General features: G+C 36.8%; 2 protein-coding genes across 2 annotated transcripts in view; one reads left to right on the top strand and one right to left on the bottom strand.

Annotated features, from left to right (window-relative positions):
- Window positions 1-19,324, top strand: part of LOC126852179 (uncharacterized) — a 60,610-nt gene that overhangs the window by 15,195 nt on the left and 26,091 nt on the right. The window lies entirely within an intron of this gene.
- Window positions 1,625-19,319, bottom strand: LOC126852184 (junctophilin-1-like). The gene is made up of 9 exons (XM_050596688.1): window positions 17,376-19,319; window positions 15,180-15,391; window positions 6,769-7,064; window positions 6,510-6,677; window positions 5,182-6,270; window positions 4,300-4,508; window positions 3,927-4,064; window positions 3,263-3,509; window positions 1,625-1,699 (listed from the first exon to the last, which is right to left on the bottom strand). Exons 1-9 carry the CDS (start codon window positions 17,687-17,689, stop codon window positions 1,640-1,642), a joined length of 2,733 nt encoding a protein of 910 aa, XP_050452645.1. The 5' UTR covers window positions 17,690-19,319; the 3' UTR covers window positions 1,625-1,639.

Raw genomic sequence — 19,324 nt, 5'->3', positions numbered from 1 at the left:
TTTTTAAAATTAAACATAATATTTAGTCATTTTACTTAAAATTTTTAATCCACTCATACATGTTATTCCGATTTATAGTATACTGTCAAATATGCGTAAACATGTATACGCATATAGTACATACATTGTACGTACACAAGAACATACGTATCCATCGTTTATACTCGTAAGTGTATAGTTATAGCTTACTTTTACATTCCTTCTCTCTTTCTCTCCCTCTCTATTGCGCGAATTAATAATCTTATTTGACTTATAATCTATCTCTAACGGAAAAATATAAGGAGGCCATTTAGTTGCTTCCTTTTGCTGAAAAATATTACATTATTGTTCGTTGACTAGTTTGTCGGTGATCGCGCATATTACACATAGGAGCACTATATTACATTTCGAATCGATAAAGTGTTATCGCTATAATTTACACGTTCAAACAGAATTTGCAAAATCTACTGATTGCGTAAAATTCTATATTTTCTTTTTTCAATAATATTTCTTACGATTCTCTATCTCTAACATACGCGCGATTTATAAAGTATCTCAAAATCTTTAGAGTCTTCTTCGGCTATATTAACCATCAATATTGTTTAATCCTGAAATTAATTTACAGTTTTCTTTTTTTTTTTTTATTATAACAATAACTATCGCAGCGAATTAAATGGAATGTGTACTATGTTTTTGCACTCTAAAGTTTATTATGCAACGGAAAATTTTATTGAAATTGTTATTATATTTATCGTATATTATCGCTATGCGTTAAATTGAAACGCAATTGCGGATTAACATCGATGATCAAATCGATGATAGTTGCAAATTGTTCGCACGATTAGACACTTATTCGTGTTGGATTACACTCTCGCAATGTTTCCATAGAAAAATAATCCGTCTTTAATAAATATATATGCACGTTATATATCGCTCGTTTCGAATGCACTTGCTTTAATCAGTATTTCTTTAATCGACTAGCATCTTTATTGTTTGACATCGCGACAAAGTTAAGGGCTAATAGCAATTTACACAGGTACAAGTACTTTCCCGTTCCTCATAATGTTGCGAAAACTTGGTAGCATGAAAAATGTGGTCATTATTAGAATGTCCTCTCATTTTTTCATATAAGGCCCCTTTCTGAAAATCTCTCTTACGTCAAGTAAATCGCGAAAGTATAACGAGAAACAAACTAGTCGATTTTGCGCACAGGTCAGTGCATGCGACAACTCTGCATAATCATTTGGACATTCATTCAAGCATTACAATTGCATGCTTGTTAATTAAGATAACATCATATGAAATATTCGTAAATTCATAGAAAAATATCATCCACCCAACGAGGCGGTGTCGGAGAATATTCAAAATTATTCCGAGACAGCCGGACAATTATCGGACCTTGATTCCTTGAATTAAGGTGCTGAATTATGCAATACTAGGATGTATTGGGCGGAAACGGCGACCAAAATCACATTGCAATTTTCAGCCGATTTGGCTCGAAACGTGGCGTGAGCGAGTCTCTCGGAAGCTGCGCTCTTTTCTATGTATGTGGGTGTGTGTGTATATATATATATATATATATATATATATATGTATATACACATAAATGTGTGTGTGTATGCATTATCTTTTTTTGTGGGTGCATATTTTATACTTATACTTAGAGGGTTGCGCGGCCCTTTGACGTTGCGGTGAAGGCGGGGACAGTCCGGCCTGCTTCCTGGGATGGCATGCACAAAACACAGCACAAAACGCCACACAGTTACACAGAAAGACAAACAGAGACAGAGAGAAGAAAAGATACAAGTAGATAAGGTCATATAAAAAGATGAGTGTTGAGAAAAATTTGAATAGGAAAAAAAAGAGGGGAGAAAGTGGTAGTGCATCGTAAATGCAGGCGCAAGAGAGAAAAGAGAATTTTGTTTAAAAGAGAATTATATTTTATATAAAAATCTATTGGTAAAAAATGTGAGAAAAAATAAGAAAAGGCGTAAGGATGATTATATATCCGAATTATGAAAATGGTGTTGTTTGTCTTTTCGTAGAGGAATATTATATTCGCAATATACGAAATTAATATTTTTGATAATTAATATAATATATTTTTGATATTTTTGATTGACTCTATCGCGGAGATTTCGAATACAATTCGGTGTTATTTATGTTTGATTTCATGAATATTGAGAATATACAATAATTATTATTATCTAAAGTTATTGTGGAAATTATTATTCACATAATCGCGCGGTAATTATACACAATTATTTATTAATCAAAACATCTTTATAATATACAATAAAGGAAAAAGAAACATTTCTTTTTCCCCTCAAAAAAAAAAAAAATTTCTGTAGAAAAATTTTATCAATTCTAAAGTTTGTCATTTTTGCCATTGCCTCTGCTTCAAAGAAAGATTTTAAATTTAATAATTTATCGTTTGTGACGTATGTAATATCTTCGTGAACCCGATGTGAAATCATTAAAACATAATGATAAAACTTGTAAACTTGCTTAATTAACGCATAATGACTGTCAAAATTATTTTCGATTCTAAAAAGACGTCTCACTTTATTTCTTGACAGACTGAATGCCAAGCAAACTGTTTCACCGAATTGCATTAAATGTTGTAACTTGTGGAAAAATTATTTTAAAAAATTTTTTCGCGTAAAAAAAATCAATGTTTATATGAATAATGAATATCGCCCTTTTATCAAAATGAATAAACAATAAAAAATTTTACGTATATATTGAAACAAGATCTACGAAAATGTTTATAGTGTCGAGTATAAGAAGTGTCGACTTAAAAACACAATGAGAACAATAATACGTATTTATATAAGATAAATATATATAATTTAATTAAATGCAGCATGATGACGTCAATGCATGAAATTTTTCAATTTTTAAAGTTTGTTTCTGCTTGAATCATCAAAAAATATGTACCTGTAGATTTGTAGATTTCATACGATCAATATGTATAAAAATGTCACCTAACTTTCATATTTCAATATTATACATATGCGCGCGCACGTATATATGAAACTAATATATACTAATATATACTTGTAACTTTCTTTTTTTTTTTATGCAAATGCCAAGACGTCATCAGTGCATGAGACAGATGTATGTGGGTGTACGTACATGTATGTACACACGGCGAGAGTATGTGTATATATTATATTATATCTAGGCGTACGCACGCACGCACGCACGCACGCACGCACGCACGCATCATTTATGTATAATAGGAAGGACAGGAGGCAAATGTGAGAAAATAAAAACTCACCTTCGGCACGATGCCACCACCACCGCTCCCGGACGGTCCGCGAGTCGGAGCCACGTAGAGACTTTCGGTGCGTTTAGGCTGTCCAGGACTCGGCAAAATGTCTTGTCCAAGATTACGATTTTTTATAAGAGCCCCCTCAAATTGACTGGGAGTCGGTGCTGTGTACATCGGCGTCGCGGCACCGCTGCCTACTACAGAACCATTTAGAGGTGTACCCGCTCGCATCACGCTTGGGGCTCTCGTCGATCTACTTGTCGTATAGAACACAAAAAAAAATATTTTAATAAGCAATTGTTTCAATGAGCAAAGAATATCTCTTCGTTCTGTATAAAATGTATAATTTTTTAATACTTAAAAAGGATTTTTTACGCTATAGCAATTCTAAATTTTTAGATTTTTTTAAATGAATCATTGTGTGTTTTTGTTCAAATTATAATAATATCTAAATGGTAATAATATACGTGCATTATTAACGACAGAAATAGCTACAAGAATAAAAATAATAAAATAGAGAGAAAGACAGAGGGCAATATCAATCTGTGATAGTATGCAGGAACAAGATATAATATATATATTTACAACTAATAAATTAAATTTTATAATGTATTAATATATATATATATATATATATATATATATATATATATATATATATATTACTGACCTATCGGGCATATCCGAGGGTAGATTCGATATAGTTTTATCGACGGATGGCTGTCTTGATCCAGTCAACCGGGAATGCGCTCTGGCATAACGATCTACGGAACTATCACGACTAGGTGGCCTCTTATAGTGATCCAGCCTAGCACAACATAATGATTTTTTCAACTTATTTAAATGTAATTACAATTTTATAGAAAGATTTAAAAGAAAGATTTTTGAAACGATCAAAATTAAAAAAAAATTTTTTAAATATATTGTTTTCTTTTATATATATATAACTTCAAAGGAGCTACAATGCTTAAAAAATTGTATAAGATTTTTTAAAATCTGAAAACTTTAAAATTTATATGTATATAAGAGATATCTCGTCACACCTGTCGTTTAACGTTTGGCCGATGGTGCCAGGTCGATCCTGAGGACTCAGAACTCTACTGTTTCTTCTTAAGCTCGTGGAACTTGATGGTCTCGCTGCATCTCCATCAGGCTGATATTGCTGTGACGAATGCGTTTCTTGTTGCGCGTATACCGGTTGCGGATTGTATTGATTCACCTGACCAGGTCCATATTGGTAAGGTATTGCCGTCTGAAATCAATTTCACGTAACTTTAGCAGTCTCTCGCGACAAATTGCTAATTGATTTCGATAACAGAACAAATACGTGAATGGACGTTGTTCGTATTTAAAACTTTCTCAAGAAATTACAATATTTAGCATACGTTTTCGAAATAAGCGATATAAGGTATTGGGAATAACTCGCATTAACTATCTCAGCAATCAATGACATTAAATTATATAGATAGAACATAGAACATCGAGAAATCATGTATTTGTTGCAGTGTCCGGTCAGGTATGTTGTTAAAGATTATTCAAAATTCTGCAGGCTTATCGGATTACGGATGTAACTTTATTATTTATTATTACTCATTATATCTTATAAAAAAAAAACGCACTGCGAAGCCAATATGCAATTGTGTTATTATATTTAATTTAATAATTTTCAATTATATCTAAAAGCTTAAAAAATATATAAACTTCAAGTTTAATCAGTAGTATTCAAGTTTAATCAATATCATTCAAAACACTACGTATAAAAAAATTGTTAGACGCTGTTTATTTAATCGTTAGTAACAGTTAATCATTAATATCAATTAACAATTAACGGTTAAACATGTACAAAGCTCGCAGGTAAAATCAAGCTCATGCGAAGAAACGGAAAGATGTAACACGAAGGTCAGGAAAGCAGCGAGTAAAGTCACCTGCTGATTAGGGTAAGCCTGCAAATTTTGAAAGTTGTGCGGCCCGATAGATTGCTGCTGATAACCGGAGTATTGATCAACCTGCGATGGATTAGCCGGATGATACTGGTATGGATTGCCATGAAGGAATTGGTTTTGCTGGCTATACTGATTCGGTTGATACTGGTTCGGTATATTGTTTGGGTACTGACTCGCCGGAGCCGGATTCTGCGACATATTTTGCGAGTATTGTTGATACGGATTCTGATCGGTCAGAGAGGTTTGTGCGCTATGTTGGTTCATGGACGATTGATTCACCAGCGGAACAGACGGTACTTGATTCGGTATTTGATTTTGCATCGGCGGCAACTGATTCTGCGGTAGCGGCTTCATGCTGGCCCTACGTATTGACTGCATTACGTTGCTGATGGTGCTCGCCGCGGTTGATGTTGCCGTCATCGTCGTCGTCGTTGTCGTCGTCGTCGTCATCGTCGTCGTTGTCGTCATCGCTGTCGTCGTAGAATCGACGGTCTTGATCGGCGTGGAGCCAGGCTGGTCCACGCTGGCTGCTTTGTGCAGGATGCTTTTACCAGGTACAGAGTCCTGAGGCGGTGGTACGTACTTGGGTATCTCTCTATTTCGCAATCTTTCTAAACCCGGTTGCCGGAAATCAGGCGCAAACTGCCTCGCCGTTTGCTGCGCTAATTCTGAATCCTCCCTAGCATGTTCGGCGGCGATATCGGCCAGTTCCGCCTTCCCTCGAGCCGTTGCCGTCCTAGAGATGGCAATGTCGGCTTTTTGCAAGGCAATCTTACTCGCTCTCTGAGCGGCGCTTACCGCCGCCTCTATCCTCTCGCGAAATTTCGCGGACCTGATTAGGAAAAGGTGCTTCTTTTTCTGGCTAGTGATGAGCACATTATTTTTGTACTTTCCCTCCTCTTTACTGCCATCGCGAAATGTCGTCACACCGTAACCGTACTTGCGATTGTTGAACCACTCGCCTTCGTATCGCAGGCCATCGCTTCTTTCGGATATGCCGAAGCCGGTCCTCTTGTCGTTCTTCCATTCACCCAGGTATGTTTCTGTTACCGATGCGTCCATCTGCTCGTCCTGCAAATCAATGTCGTACAGTTAATGCGCGATGATGGACTAATTATTTCAATTATTTTAATTACTTAAAAGCCTTATATATATTATATATATGTATGAAATTAAATACACGCATCTCTCTCTCTCTCTCTCTCTTTCTCTCTCGGTAATAAACAAATTTAATGGTTGTAAAGAGGAAAATTAAAATTTAATTGATCTTGTCGAGCAACTAAAAAAGTTGAGAAAATCAAGCAACCCACCTCGATGACAAAGGACGCATTACTGTCGGTGTGAACGGACGCCGACGCTTGACTCTGCGAGCTCTCCGTCGACATCCACGATGCAGAGCTGGCGGTACTTCTAATGCTGCCACCAGTACCACGCTTCTCCAAATCCCCCGTACTCCTTTGCTTCCGTATTTTCAGACCCTGTATCGATAAAAACATTCTTCTAGATAATGCTCCAGCTTATGATAAGAAGTTTGTGAATCATTTTCCGTCATTTCGACAGACTTCTTACTGAAAGAATGCCCTTCTTCAAAGACTTTTCTGTAAGGCTTTTTCTTCGGGCGGGTGGGTCGTCGCTTCTAGCTTTTAGAACGAATCCTCCTCGACTGTCGTCTACGCGACGATCCCTCTTGTCGGTGGGTTCTGGGGTCGGGGCGATCAATGGTCCACCGTCGGCGCTCCTCAACGACGTCAAGGATGCTCTCATTTGCTTTGGCGGTTTGTAGTGACTCGCCAAACCAAATGGCGCACTCGCCCTTACTCCGTATCCGTGTCGCATGCCGCGAAGCCATTGACCTTGATAAGTACCTGCAATAGATTATCAATATGACGTAACGGAATAGAAACGGAATAGAGCCGGGTAGGGTCTGTATCATAGGCGATTCATCTTGTCTATTAGAAGATAAAGTAATTTATACTCGATGCATGTAATAAATCTTTTCATGATATTTGAGATGATTGACTCGACGTTGTCGAGAATAATATGATTGTAAAATCAAGCAGTGCGTGTTTGTTCAATAGCAATAAAGGCAACATTTTTATAAGACTTTTTTTTAATCTAGTCGAGGAAAAGTAAAGTGAAATGCAAAAAATTTCTTGCCATTCTCCAGAAATCGTACATTAGTCGGATGATGAATTCCTTACATTCGGCAATAAGATATATTGTTTTTGCCAAAACGTCATCGTGTTTCGAAATGTCTTGCGTGAGTCACGAGGTGGGTGATTACGCGCACCCGCGTTCAGGGATGGAATGCGCTCAGTGCGTTTATAGGTTCGTGTTTGTTCGGTGAATATGCGAATTCCAAATCGATGAAAAATTGCGAGAAAAAAAAACAGGATGCTCATCCTGTTGAAACAAGAGTTGCAGCATGAGAACGATAGCATGAGAAAGCGAAAGAGAGAGAAAAAGAAACATGATTTTGGAATAAGTTTGTTACTTGTCGTTACGCATATGTGTATTGAGCAAAAGTGTATTTTAACAAAAAATGTGCCAACTTTTATTATAAATTAGACATTTTATTACGCAAGCATAGATGTTTTTCTTTGAACAGAATTTTACATTAATATTGAATGGATTGACAATGTTTACTAATATATAAACACAGTTGCTCGAATATGTATGTATCGACTGGTATGTTGCACTGGGGTATTCAACATGCTTTCCTTCTTGTCAGTCATTCCCCAGCACAGTTTAAACGCGAGCGTATATAAGATATACCGTCATTGCATTACTATTTATATTTATGGACTAGTTTCTAGTTTTAATAATTTCTTTATTATCTACAATATTCATTTCAAAAGAGACAAAACTTATTTATTTTTATTAATTCATTGATAAAATCTACATCAAAGTTAATGTCAAAGATTAAAATGATTTTTCTTTTTTTTTTTTTTTCATTTTTTTATCAAATCCTCGCTTTGCAAAATCTTTGCAAATTTCTTTTGTCAAGGACTCTGTCATTGACAGCACGACGGCGTTGGTTGATGGAATACCCTATATATGGAGACGCCAGGCGTCTCCCCTCTTCGCAACGACGGAATATTATTTCACTAGCGTTTAAACAAGTGGGTCACGCGTGCGACAGTTCCCGGCGCTCATAAGACGCCAATGTACATGAAGTGTTCTCTTTGAAATTTCCACGGTGGCGATCGTGCTAGTCTTAAATGCGTACCGGACATTTGTAATTAATTTTTTAGGTTTGGTCCGAGATCTTTGCACATACATAGATACTCTCAAGTCTGAAAAGCATTCGGACTTTGTGTCTGCCTAAATATGTGTGTGTAAAAATTTCAATGCTCTTTGAGCATTCATGGCAATGAAATTTATTATGCTATAAATTAGCGAATTGTGTCGGGATAACGACTTAATATTTTTTCTAAAGCTTGTTTTTATAATGACGTTACATATTATACTACTGTAAATTATTCTTAGAACGCAAAACATCATTATCATCTTTTTTTTTTCATATAAAAAGTTATTTTTTATTTTTATATAGATTTTTATTCTAATATCTCTTGCATATCTTGTGCGTAGAAATTTGTTTGTCTCTTTTTTCCGTTCCACTTTTGACAATGAGATTAAGAATGCTTATACATATTATATAATTTATATTTTTTTCTTAATCGAAATGAAAAGCCACTTTCATGAAAAGTTTCGTAAAGTCTCCCGATGTGTCTTAATGAATTTCGAGCTGATGCCGTCGAGACACTGCGAAATCTGACAGAAACGTTAACTAAACTACGTGACTCTATCGCGGAAAAGTAGATCGCGCCATTATGTATCGATTCGCATATCCGCCAGCAACGACCCAGATTAATTATTGTCGAGCTTCTAATTTTCACTATTTGAAAATTGTGCCGCGGCTTTTCGACGATGCTTTCATAAAAATTAATTTATTTGATAAATAGGTAATTTCGTGAAAGTCAACTTGACGTAAATTACCTCTCAGTAATGTAGATTGTCGGAGAAGTTGTTTCTTTCCTCGTCGATTTTAGAGTGCGAATTAATTATGAATACAATGACATTTTATCAGTTCAATGCTTAATCACCTAATGCTATTTATTTAAATGCCTATATATAAATTTATATTTACACATACAATGTTTTGTAAATGCGTTTAACCAGACATTTTTGCATTTATTACACGTAAGCTATAAAGCATGTGGAACGATCAATAGTTTTTAATGAAATTCTTTCATTTCCCGGTAGACCACTTGCAACGCAGAATTTAACATAGAATGAATTTAACGTGGAACAAGAATCATCTTGGCACATATCTGTCATACAAAAAGTATAATACCGAGCAAACTTTAATTTAATTGCAGCGCAGTGTCCGCTTGTCGATGCTCCTTGTAAAAAAAATAATCAACAAACTTTTTGCATTATTTTGAAATTTCTCATCAACGAAATTTGCCATCATACATCAAAACATTTAGCTCTCCCTTAAAATGCTGTGGGAAAAATTGGCCATAAACGATGATTGAATTTTATAGCGTATTAATTAAAATGTTCGCAAAAACAATGTACAGGGTAAGCCAAACGAGTTGTACGATCCTGACTCGCTATATGGCACTAGCTAGCCTGCCTGAAATAGCGCGGCCATCTTCCGAGATGGTGGTCGCTTACATGTGCATCGAAATACATTTCGGTGTTGGTGAGAATTGGCCGTGCGAGTGTATTTCGGTCCGCAGCCTCCACCAGATTGTCACAAACTACCCCAACGCTCGACCGATACGATATATATCTTTCTGTCTGGGGATAATGAGAGTTCTAGCAGAAAAACAGAACTTCAAAAAGAAAAGAGGAATGAGATAAACGCCGAGCGATATCTCTTCGCATTCCGTGTATGTATCTCTTTTTATGCTTTTATACTTCGCGAATGGAGAAATTGAGTCCCCCAGACTGTTTCGGGACTTACAACTCTTTATCTGATTCGAAATTACAATTATATATGTAACTAATAATCATACACAAGTTACTCTTTTTTTGCAGGAGAATAAAGGAAATACTAGTTCAAAAAATAGAAATAGAACAACACAATATACATACGTCGCGCACGCGCCATATACTTTAATCTGATGTACTTGTTTATTGTTTGTGGCGTAATTTGCACTCGGTTAATACCCGTTTGTATGTACTTTGAAAGAGAAACAAACCGACTACTTTCTTATTGATTACAATATCTAGTCGTGCATTGTCGAGCCGTGTGTAGCTTGGATTTCAACGCCGTTATTACACAGCTGTGCATCGGGTTGCAATAATATATCACGGCGATAATAAAATGGCAATTTCTTTCTATATATATACTTTCAAAAAATATATATATATATATATTCCCTTTAAATTTTTTTTTTTTCAAAAATATTTTTTTAATACTTTCACACAAATGTGGCTGAATAAGATTTTGAAAATTGATCGCTTGATATCATAATCTCATTCTTATCTCTGATTTATCTCTCCGAAGAATTCTCTAATTCACTAATTAAAAAGGGTTTAAAGTTTAGTTAATGGCCATTTTTACGCGTGATTAATGGCAGCTTATTCCGTGACGTAAGGGAATATGACGCCAGGAAAAATCAGAAATAACAGCCGAGCTGTATAAAATAAAGGTAAAAGCGGTTCATCAAGGTAACCCACGCTGGTATAATATTAACAGCTTTATATATTCCATATACACATCGCTATTTGCATAAAGGGTTGCAGCACGCTAATACCGCTAATACTCGCAGAGGACAAAAAGTAGTTTACGTTTCTCTTTTTTTTTTTTTATTACACGTGCGTGCGAAATTGTTTGACTCTGTTCCATTTGTTTTCCATACGATGCAGAATGGGATATCGCTATCATTGCATATCACGATTTGATTATTTATATAATTTGTCGCTAAATTATACGACATATTATTAGACATGCGATTTGCGCCACGTAATTGGGTCACGTGAGGTTGCGGATATCCTTATCATCCTTTCCTTTGTGAATCGTAATAGAGTTTAATAATGTAGATAATAATCTTAAAAACCACGAGTGGACATAGTTGTTTCGTATAAGAGTGTCTTGTAATCTAATTATTTTCCAATTCTCTCTCTCTCTCTTCTCTGGAAGTAGACGCAAAGCATTGTAACGAGATATTTATCTTTTTATTAAGTCATAATATAATCGCTTATTTTTGTGCCAATCTGTGCATATATTTTCTCTTTGTATGTTATTTTTTCGCATGTCTTCTTCCGTTACGCTCTAATTAAATTTTAAGCGATATGATTACATAGAACTGAATGACTCGTCGCTCTCCATTTTTTCGAAATAATTATTAGCCCATAAATGATTTGTCAACAATTATTTGCAAAGTAATCCCAATAATTTTTGCGCAAGACGCGCGCATCTGCGACGCTAGCTTTCGAGGATGAAAGCGCGCACTCTATCGTGAGTCATATCATAGGCGATTTATCAGGAAGGCGTGGATGCTTGAAGAAGTTCGTTAAATACGAGGGTCTGGAGATTGATATAAGAGAACGGGGCATCGATATATGGTTGCACGTCCACCCTCCATATGCGATCAACAGCGAGTTCTCGCGCACTCGCATCGACACACGCACGCGTCGGCGTCGGTATTTATAAATAAATACCTCGGCCACGTGCCATGGGAGAAATAAAAATGTTTGAAAAATGCCTTAACTCGATCAAAAGAGTTAAGACAAACATATGTAAAATATGTATATAAAATGTATGTACGTATGTACATATGTGAAGTAAAAAAAATATCAAGGTGAACGTCGCGACGAGCTACATGAGAAAAAAATCATGCTCATAAATTTATTCTGCCTAAAATATATACAGTCGCTCTTTATACATATATTTAAGCTATGAGAACGAGAATGAGAATAGCAAGATTATTTCATATTATTTCGATTCTTTTGCACAATGAATCATTCGCGCTTCGCTCTCATCTATTAATATCCCCCATATTAAGTGTTTCAAAGAAATTATACGAAAATAATGTATCACGAGAGATATTCATGGAATGAAATGCAGAGATATTCATGGAATGAAATATATATCTAGGAGATTATTCAGCCTGAGAATTTCACTCCTAAACGTTATATGCGTGTTCCGGTACGCAATCCTCTTAAATATGTAGAACAACTAAGAAAATAATACAGTCCGGTAAAGAAAATATCATCAAATATCTAAACTGTTGTTTATTTTTACTCAGCTGTCATATATATGAAAATACGATATACTTTGACTTTCATGAATATCCGCTTTAGAGACTTTTCTTTTTTATAATTACGGACAATAATTGCGCACGCATGCACACATTGATCCTTGAGTCTCGGCCGATAAAACTCCTGCTTTTCTTCGTCCTTTTTTTATGACACCATAAAGATGACGTTTATCAAGCTGGAGGCCGGTCGTACATGACATATTTCGCACATTTTTCGAAAGCGTCATTAAGAATATATGTTCATACATAGTTCACGTGAGTACGTTAATTTTGGACTAAAAGTCGGATCTCTTTTGCTTGTAAAGTATATAAGTTATTTCGATAAGAAACGATGGAAGAACGCAATATCACAGAGTGTATATATATATATAGATTACATTGCCTCTTAGCGTTTGAAATAGTTTTTTTACGTAACATACTTTTTAATTATATTAATCTAAATTAATTATAGCAAACTAAATTTTTATGTAACGCCAATTTTATTTAAGATGTAATTATGAATCGATAGATATCGTTGTATAATAATTACGTAATTTATTCGTATGTATTCTGTGGATGTGTGTGTGTTTAATGTAAACCAATGAATTAGAAAAATTAGGAAATGATGTAAACACTGCAAGAGTTATTTGTAAAGGATAAATACGAGTTAATTTACCTTGTTTGAATGTCAAAGTATAAATCTGGTATACGGAGTGACGTATTGTCAATTTGTTCGTATCGATACATAGATACATAGTGTAATACAGATTGCCAATGTTTACACGATTATCGATTGTTGTTTGCATTCACGTGTCGCACTTTCGTATATGTAGAAAAAAAATATGCACGCGTGCCGAACATACGTGGGAGTATATATAGAGAACATGTACTCCCCTGCGCCACTTAGGTCCGCGTTCAATTTTTGAATGGCCTTCCCTTTTTTGTTGTTCCGTATCACATTTTTTGATATTTTTTTAGAGTATTTTTTTATATAAAATATTTACTCTTGACATTCTAAATTTATCAGGAAAATCCACGCAAAAAATGATTTCGCATTTATCAATGAATTTGTCGGCAATTGATTAAATTCTCTTTTTCATCAGAGAATGCAAGAGATTGATAACGAAATAAATTTATGTATACCGTGTGTGTAGCTAATGGATACAAAGACATTTACGCTAATATAATAGAATCTCGCGAGAAGAACAAGAAAGAAAATAAAACGTCGATAACTGCGAAGAGTGCGGATAGATTTCATTGTGTAAGTAGCGACGCTACGAGAAAGCAGCGAGTGGGAATACCGTAAGTGACCTTGACCCGTACGGAGAGGTTCAAACCGGGAGGTGAACCAACCAGGGTCTTTTCGCGGAAAAGTTGGGTGCGCCCGCGTGCGCCACGGTAGACAGGTAGAAAGCTCCACGTTGTGTTTACATGGACTCGCCCTTTTCCACGCGATACGCATACACGTGCTACGCCTTATTCTTATTCTTATTTCCCTCTTCTTTCCTCGCTTGATTTTGCAGCACGTCATGGCGTACCGGTCGAGATGATAAAAAAAAATTTTTAATTTTTACAAATTTTTCTCACAGAAAAGAGATATCGAAATTTTCTTATATAATCTGTCTGATGTAAAACAGATTATTCCACAATCGATTTGTAATAAGAATCTATGATAAGAAACTATCCTAGCTTTTTCGTCTGTTCGAGTCTGTCAAAATAGCGTTGACATTCCATTTATTATCATTGCAAGAGGCAAAAAGTGACGCGAAGATTTAAAAGAATGAGAACAAGAAAGAGAGAGAGAATATTGCCGATAGTGGAAATAAGTTCTCTATTATATTTTATATTTATTTCTCAGCGCTTTATTTAATGTATAAATCAAGTAGCATGTATTTTCTTACAGACCGGCCCATCTTTAAAAAATTGAAATTATTTTAGTTATAGAGAATATACATATAATTGCATGAGTATATAATATAATTTTCATATAATATATAATCTATAATATATAATCAAAGTATATAATATAATTTTATCAGAAGTTTTATCACAATAATGTATGAAGGGGAGAGGAGCGATCCCATATCTTTGCAAACAATAAAAATTAAATTAACTACGAATATAGCGAAGACAAAACAAACAAAAGAGATACTTATAAATAGTGATTAATTAAAAGTAAATCAAACTAGAACAATAATTCAATTGGATATTTCGTGCTGCTTGATAAATGTCGAGTCAACTAATTCCCGTCGAGCGATCGCGCGCGCGGACATGCTATTTTCGACGAGCATAATGTACGCACGCGTGTTCAATGTGACGTGGCAGTGTTAGAGCATTTCCAGTTTCTACTTGAGATTCTTTACCTTGGATCGTGAGTAAGTAATAATCCGAGATGCCGTGAAAATGTTACGATCGGCGAGTTTTATTATTGAAAAAAATTCAGTTCATACACTCTTGTCCCAATCATCTTTCGGAACAACAACAAAAAAATTGCGACACTCATTTCTAGATTTATATACAGTTTCACGCAAGTATTTATTACTTATAATAAATAATAACGGTACTCGCCAAGCAAAGAAATCTTTTCCCTTCCATTCGATATATACATATGGTTTGCGATAAATAAAAAAGATTTCATATATCGTGCTCTGGTCGTAAACATTTTTAAATATAATTGAATATTTAATTTAATTTAATCGGAATAGAGGGTATTTTGGTACTCACCGCTGTCGGCATAGGTCTCGGAGCCGTAACCGTCTTGTAGACCGCTGGACCACGTGCCTTCGTATCTCGCCGTGGATGTGGTAGATTGTCGGACTCCGTAGCGACCCTTGAATCCCTGAGTCCATTCTCCTCGATAGAGCCAACGACCACGGGTTTCCATACCCAACCCATGTCTCTTGCCATTCTGCCATTGTCCCTCGTAAGCTGACCCACTGAAATACAATTTGCGAAAGTTAGTCTTTTAAAAAAGAATTTTCTGTACAACAAACTAGAAAGTATAAGACAATTATTTCGGCAGTTCTTAGTAATATCCATTCGCCAAAATATTATGACGATTTACATTTTGAAAATTACGTGACTATATATTTATCATAGATGTTTAATTAATTTGAAAATTTCTTTCATCATCAATACGCAGATAATAATTGCATGCAATATCAATGATGATGACAAGAGTTTTGTCTTCATATTACTAGATATATATGGTGTAATTTTGACACTTTAAACACTATGTAAAAAAAGAGCGAAATTTTCTGCATAAATGCGTATACATTTATGAATTTTCTTTAAATATATTTTTATATTTTAATATTGAAGAGAAATAGTCGGAAACCTATTCAAGTGAGTGCTTCTTCAATTGCGATTGAATCAGCATTTACATTAAATTAATTTTATTTGTGAAAAATCTTTTTCTAATGTAGTGTAAAGAGTATAAATTTCACTTTTTAAAATTATCATCATTTTTCTGCTAAGACCAAAAAAAAAGCTAGCTTTCATGATAAATTTCTTGAAGGAAAATGCTTCATCTTTTAGAAAGGTAACTCTCTTGTAGGAAAATGCTTAATTTTCTAGTCGAACGCGCGTTCCTACGAATGATTGTTAAATAAAAGACATGTAATTAAAAATATGTCAACGTGCAAATACGAAAACTTTTTTACAGAAAAATTTGTCCTATTTGAATAAACTATTGTAATTTACGTTAAATAAATTAGAAATCTTGACAATATATGAAGTATTTCTACCCAATGCCGTTTTAATTATAAAGATTATAATTGATAATGCTACGATAATGTTTTGATTATACATTCATGCAATATAAAGTTGAAAAATGAATCGAAAAAACATGCTTTATCTTTCTCGAAGAACGGATCATCGATACTACAATACAAATCATACTACAATACGCACGCAAAATAAATATGATTAATCGTCATTAACAACGTTAAATATGTTAACAGTATTCGACGACTCAAGATTCCAATTTCAACTCTAATCTCTCTTTCCTCTATCGAAACTAGGACTGTAACTATATTATAAAAAATTAAGAGAGAGAGAGAGAGAGAGAGAGAGATGTAGTTAAATTAACATTTTAATTAAAAGATTTAGGGAATCTTTTCATTTCCGGCATAAAGACACATTATCCCCGAAAAGTTGGATGATTATCCCGGCCTTGAACTAGATCCTGAATCTTAGTGATCCGGTCCCCGTTGTCCTTGCGCTCGGTGACCCAGTTTCGCAGGATCGGGAGATTCCCTCCCCGGTATATACCGGGATACGTGTCAAGGTCCGCGCCATTCGCTCATCTCGCGTTATGCGAACGCTACGAAGTCACGTGAATTTGGCACAAAACTGTCAATGGAACGTCTAATCATCGGGGAAACATTTTTTACAGCTATCAAAGCCTCTCGAAATAGCTATCGTTGGACTTGAGTTATTTTCACAGCGTGTCGTGTTCAATATTCGTTTGTCTTACGAATGCGAACATTAACGCTGTTAACACACACAGTATAATGTAATACCGGATAATCACAGCTACTCGGAAAAGCATACACTCGTCACTATACATATATATATATATATATATATATATATATATATATATATATATATATATAAACGAGCTTAGCTTTAATCCTTTATTAAACTCGAGGGAGTAGCGTTGAACTAACCAGCACATTTTGAGAATACGCCAACGCATATAGGATTAATTTATTTCTCAAGTAGAAAAAAAAAGCGCAACTAGATCGCTGATTTGATAAATTGTATGTGTATAAACTCGTGAATGTGAAATTTTATAATAATTGTGCTCGTTGCGTGAAAATTTCATTGCTAAGAGAGCGCAAACTGATCTCTAACGATAAGAGATAGAGTCGGCCGCAATTCAACAAGTAGTCTGTATCAACGATAGTTGCTCACCTAGGCCAAGTGTAAACACCGGATACTTCAAAGCCGAAATGCCAGCTGCCGGAGTAGGCTCCCTGACCTTTAGGCCCGGTGCATACGCCGTGGCCGTGGGCCTTTCCGTCCTCCCAGCCCCCGCAATAGGTCCCGCCGTCGTCAAAGTCGAATCTACCTCCGCTAATCTGCGTACGATTGGACGCCACGGTGGCGGTACCGGTCGCGCCAGGTTGCGCCGGACTTATACCACCTGTTTGCGACAATTGAGTGCCCCCCGCCACCCCATTCGGCGCCCCGGACGATTGCTGGCCGGAGTGTGATTGTTGCTGCATCTCTCGCGGCTATCGCAGACACTGTTGTTCGATTCCTCGGTCTTCTCGACCTTCGTCTATCCTTCTTTCGTCTTCGTCTTGATTATGATCGCTGTCGTCTCGATCGTACTCTTGGTCTTTCGTCAGCAACGTCTGCGCGTGCCTTGTTTCGGGTATCGTTCCATTCTCCTCGTTGCTGCCTTTTCACGTCCGTCTTCACCGGATATCTACAATAACACCGTAGAATCGAGGGTAGATTCGCCGTAACAGTGGCACGTGTATCGATCGTCAATGTCGTTGCGAGAAACGTGACGGGTGTCAAATCATACGTAAGAATTTAGCGAAATTATTATGTTAGCGCGGAAGATCGCGAGAGAGCCGCGCGACAAGCGCGACAACCGCGCGTCAATCCCCACGGACCACGAACTCAAGCCCGAATTTCTCAAGGCTTGCCTGTCATCGCGACGCAACTCGCAAAAGAGAAGCCGGACGTGAGAAAAGAATCAGTGAGCCTCGCCGGGCCGGGTTTAATTTTAGTTCGACTTCGAGGAACGAAACATGCGAGCGCGAATCTACGTCTCCCGATCGCGAACGCCAAAGGTTCCTCGCTCTCTTCCGGTGCCGAAAGATTACACGCGAGAACGATTGCTGCCTTGATAGCGGCGGCTTTAGAATCGATACATTCTCTTGAACACTTTTTATCCATTCTCTCTTGTTCTCATCCTCTATCACGTCGAATCGCCGCCACCTCGGAGACCCCCAACGTCCCCTCGGTCACCTCGCCATACTATCGCCATACTCCGGTCGGTCGGTCTCCTTCTCACTTACTTGCGCACCCACACACGCACACGCCCACATACATACATATGACACACATACGACACTTACGCACTCGACATACACACGCACGTGACGCCGCGATCGCCTGCGATTATAGATCAACGGGGTCGAGTCTCGCCGAGGATTCTCGAAAAATCGCACATCCAGCGTCCCACATGCAACACTTTAGAGCTCCGAGGCGCTATGGTGACCATTGGAAAGTGTCGCCCTGAAGAGAGAGAGGATCCGTTGGAAATTGCGCGCTAGATCGCGTTTTCTCTTCAAACTGTCGAAATTAGACAACGAGCTCAACGGAGTCGCGTTTTCGTTATTCGTCTGACGCAGTTACGCAACGCTTCTATAAGCATCCGTGATCCGCTCGGAATGTGGTTCTCTCTCTCTCTCTCTCTCTCTCTCTCTCTCTCTCTCTCTTACTCGTTCTCTCTTTTTCCCTCTATCTTCGTCTCGTTTGCATCTTCTATCGCTCAATCTCTCATTCCTTGACTCTTCATTCGAAAGCTTTTCTCTTTCTTTGAAAAACGAAGATCCGATAGAATTCTCCGATGAGTCATCCACGAGATCTAGCTACGGTAGATCGGTCGATGACTAAGATGACACGGGACTGGTCTCACGGCGAAACCTCGGCGAAACCTCGGCGAACACTGAGTTTACCTCGAGCGGATTGCAAAGTGGATGTAAGACGAAGAGGAAAGCAGAGCGATGCCGAACTCTATGTATACACATGAGTACGCAACACACACACACACACACACATATACACACATTCGCGCGCGCACAGAGAGAGAGAGAGAGAGAGGGCGGGAAAGGGAAAGATAG

Source organism: Cataglyphis hispanica, chromosome 10 (genome assembly GCF_021464435.1).
Source record: "Cataglyphis hispanica isolate Lineage 1 chromosome 10, ULB_Chis1_1.0, whole genome shotgun sequence".
NCBI classification, from domain to species: domain Eukaryota; kingdom Metazoa; phylum Arthropoda; class Insecta; order Hymenoptera; family Formicidae; genus Cataglyphis; species Cataglyphis hispanica.
This window is presented reverse-complemented; position numbering and strand designations above follow the sequence as displayed.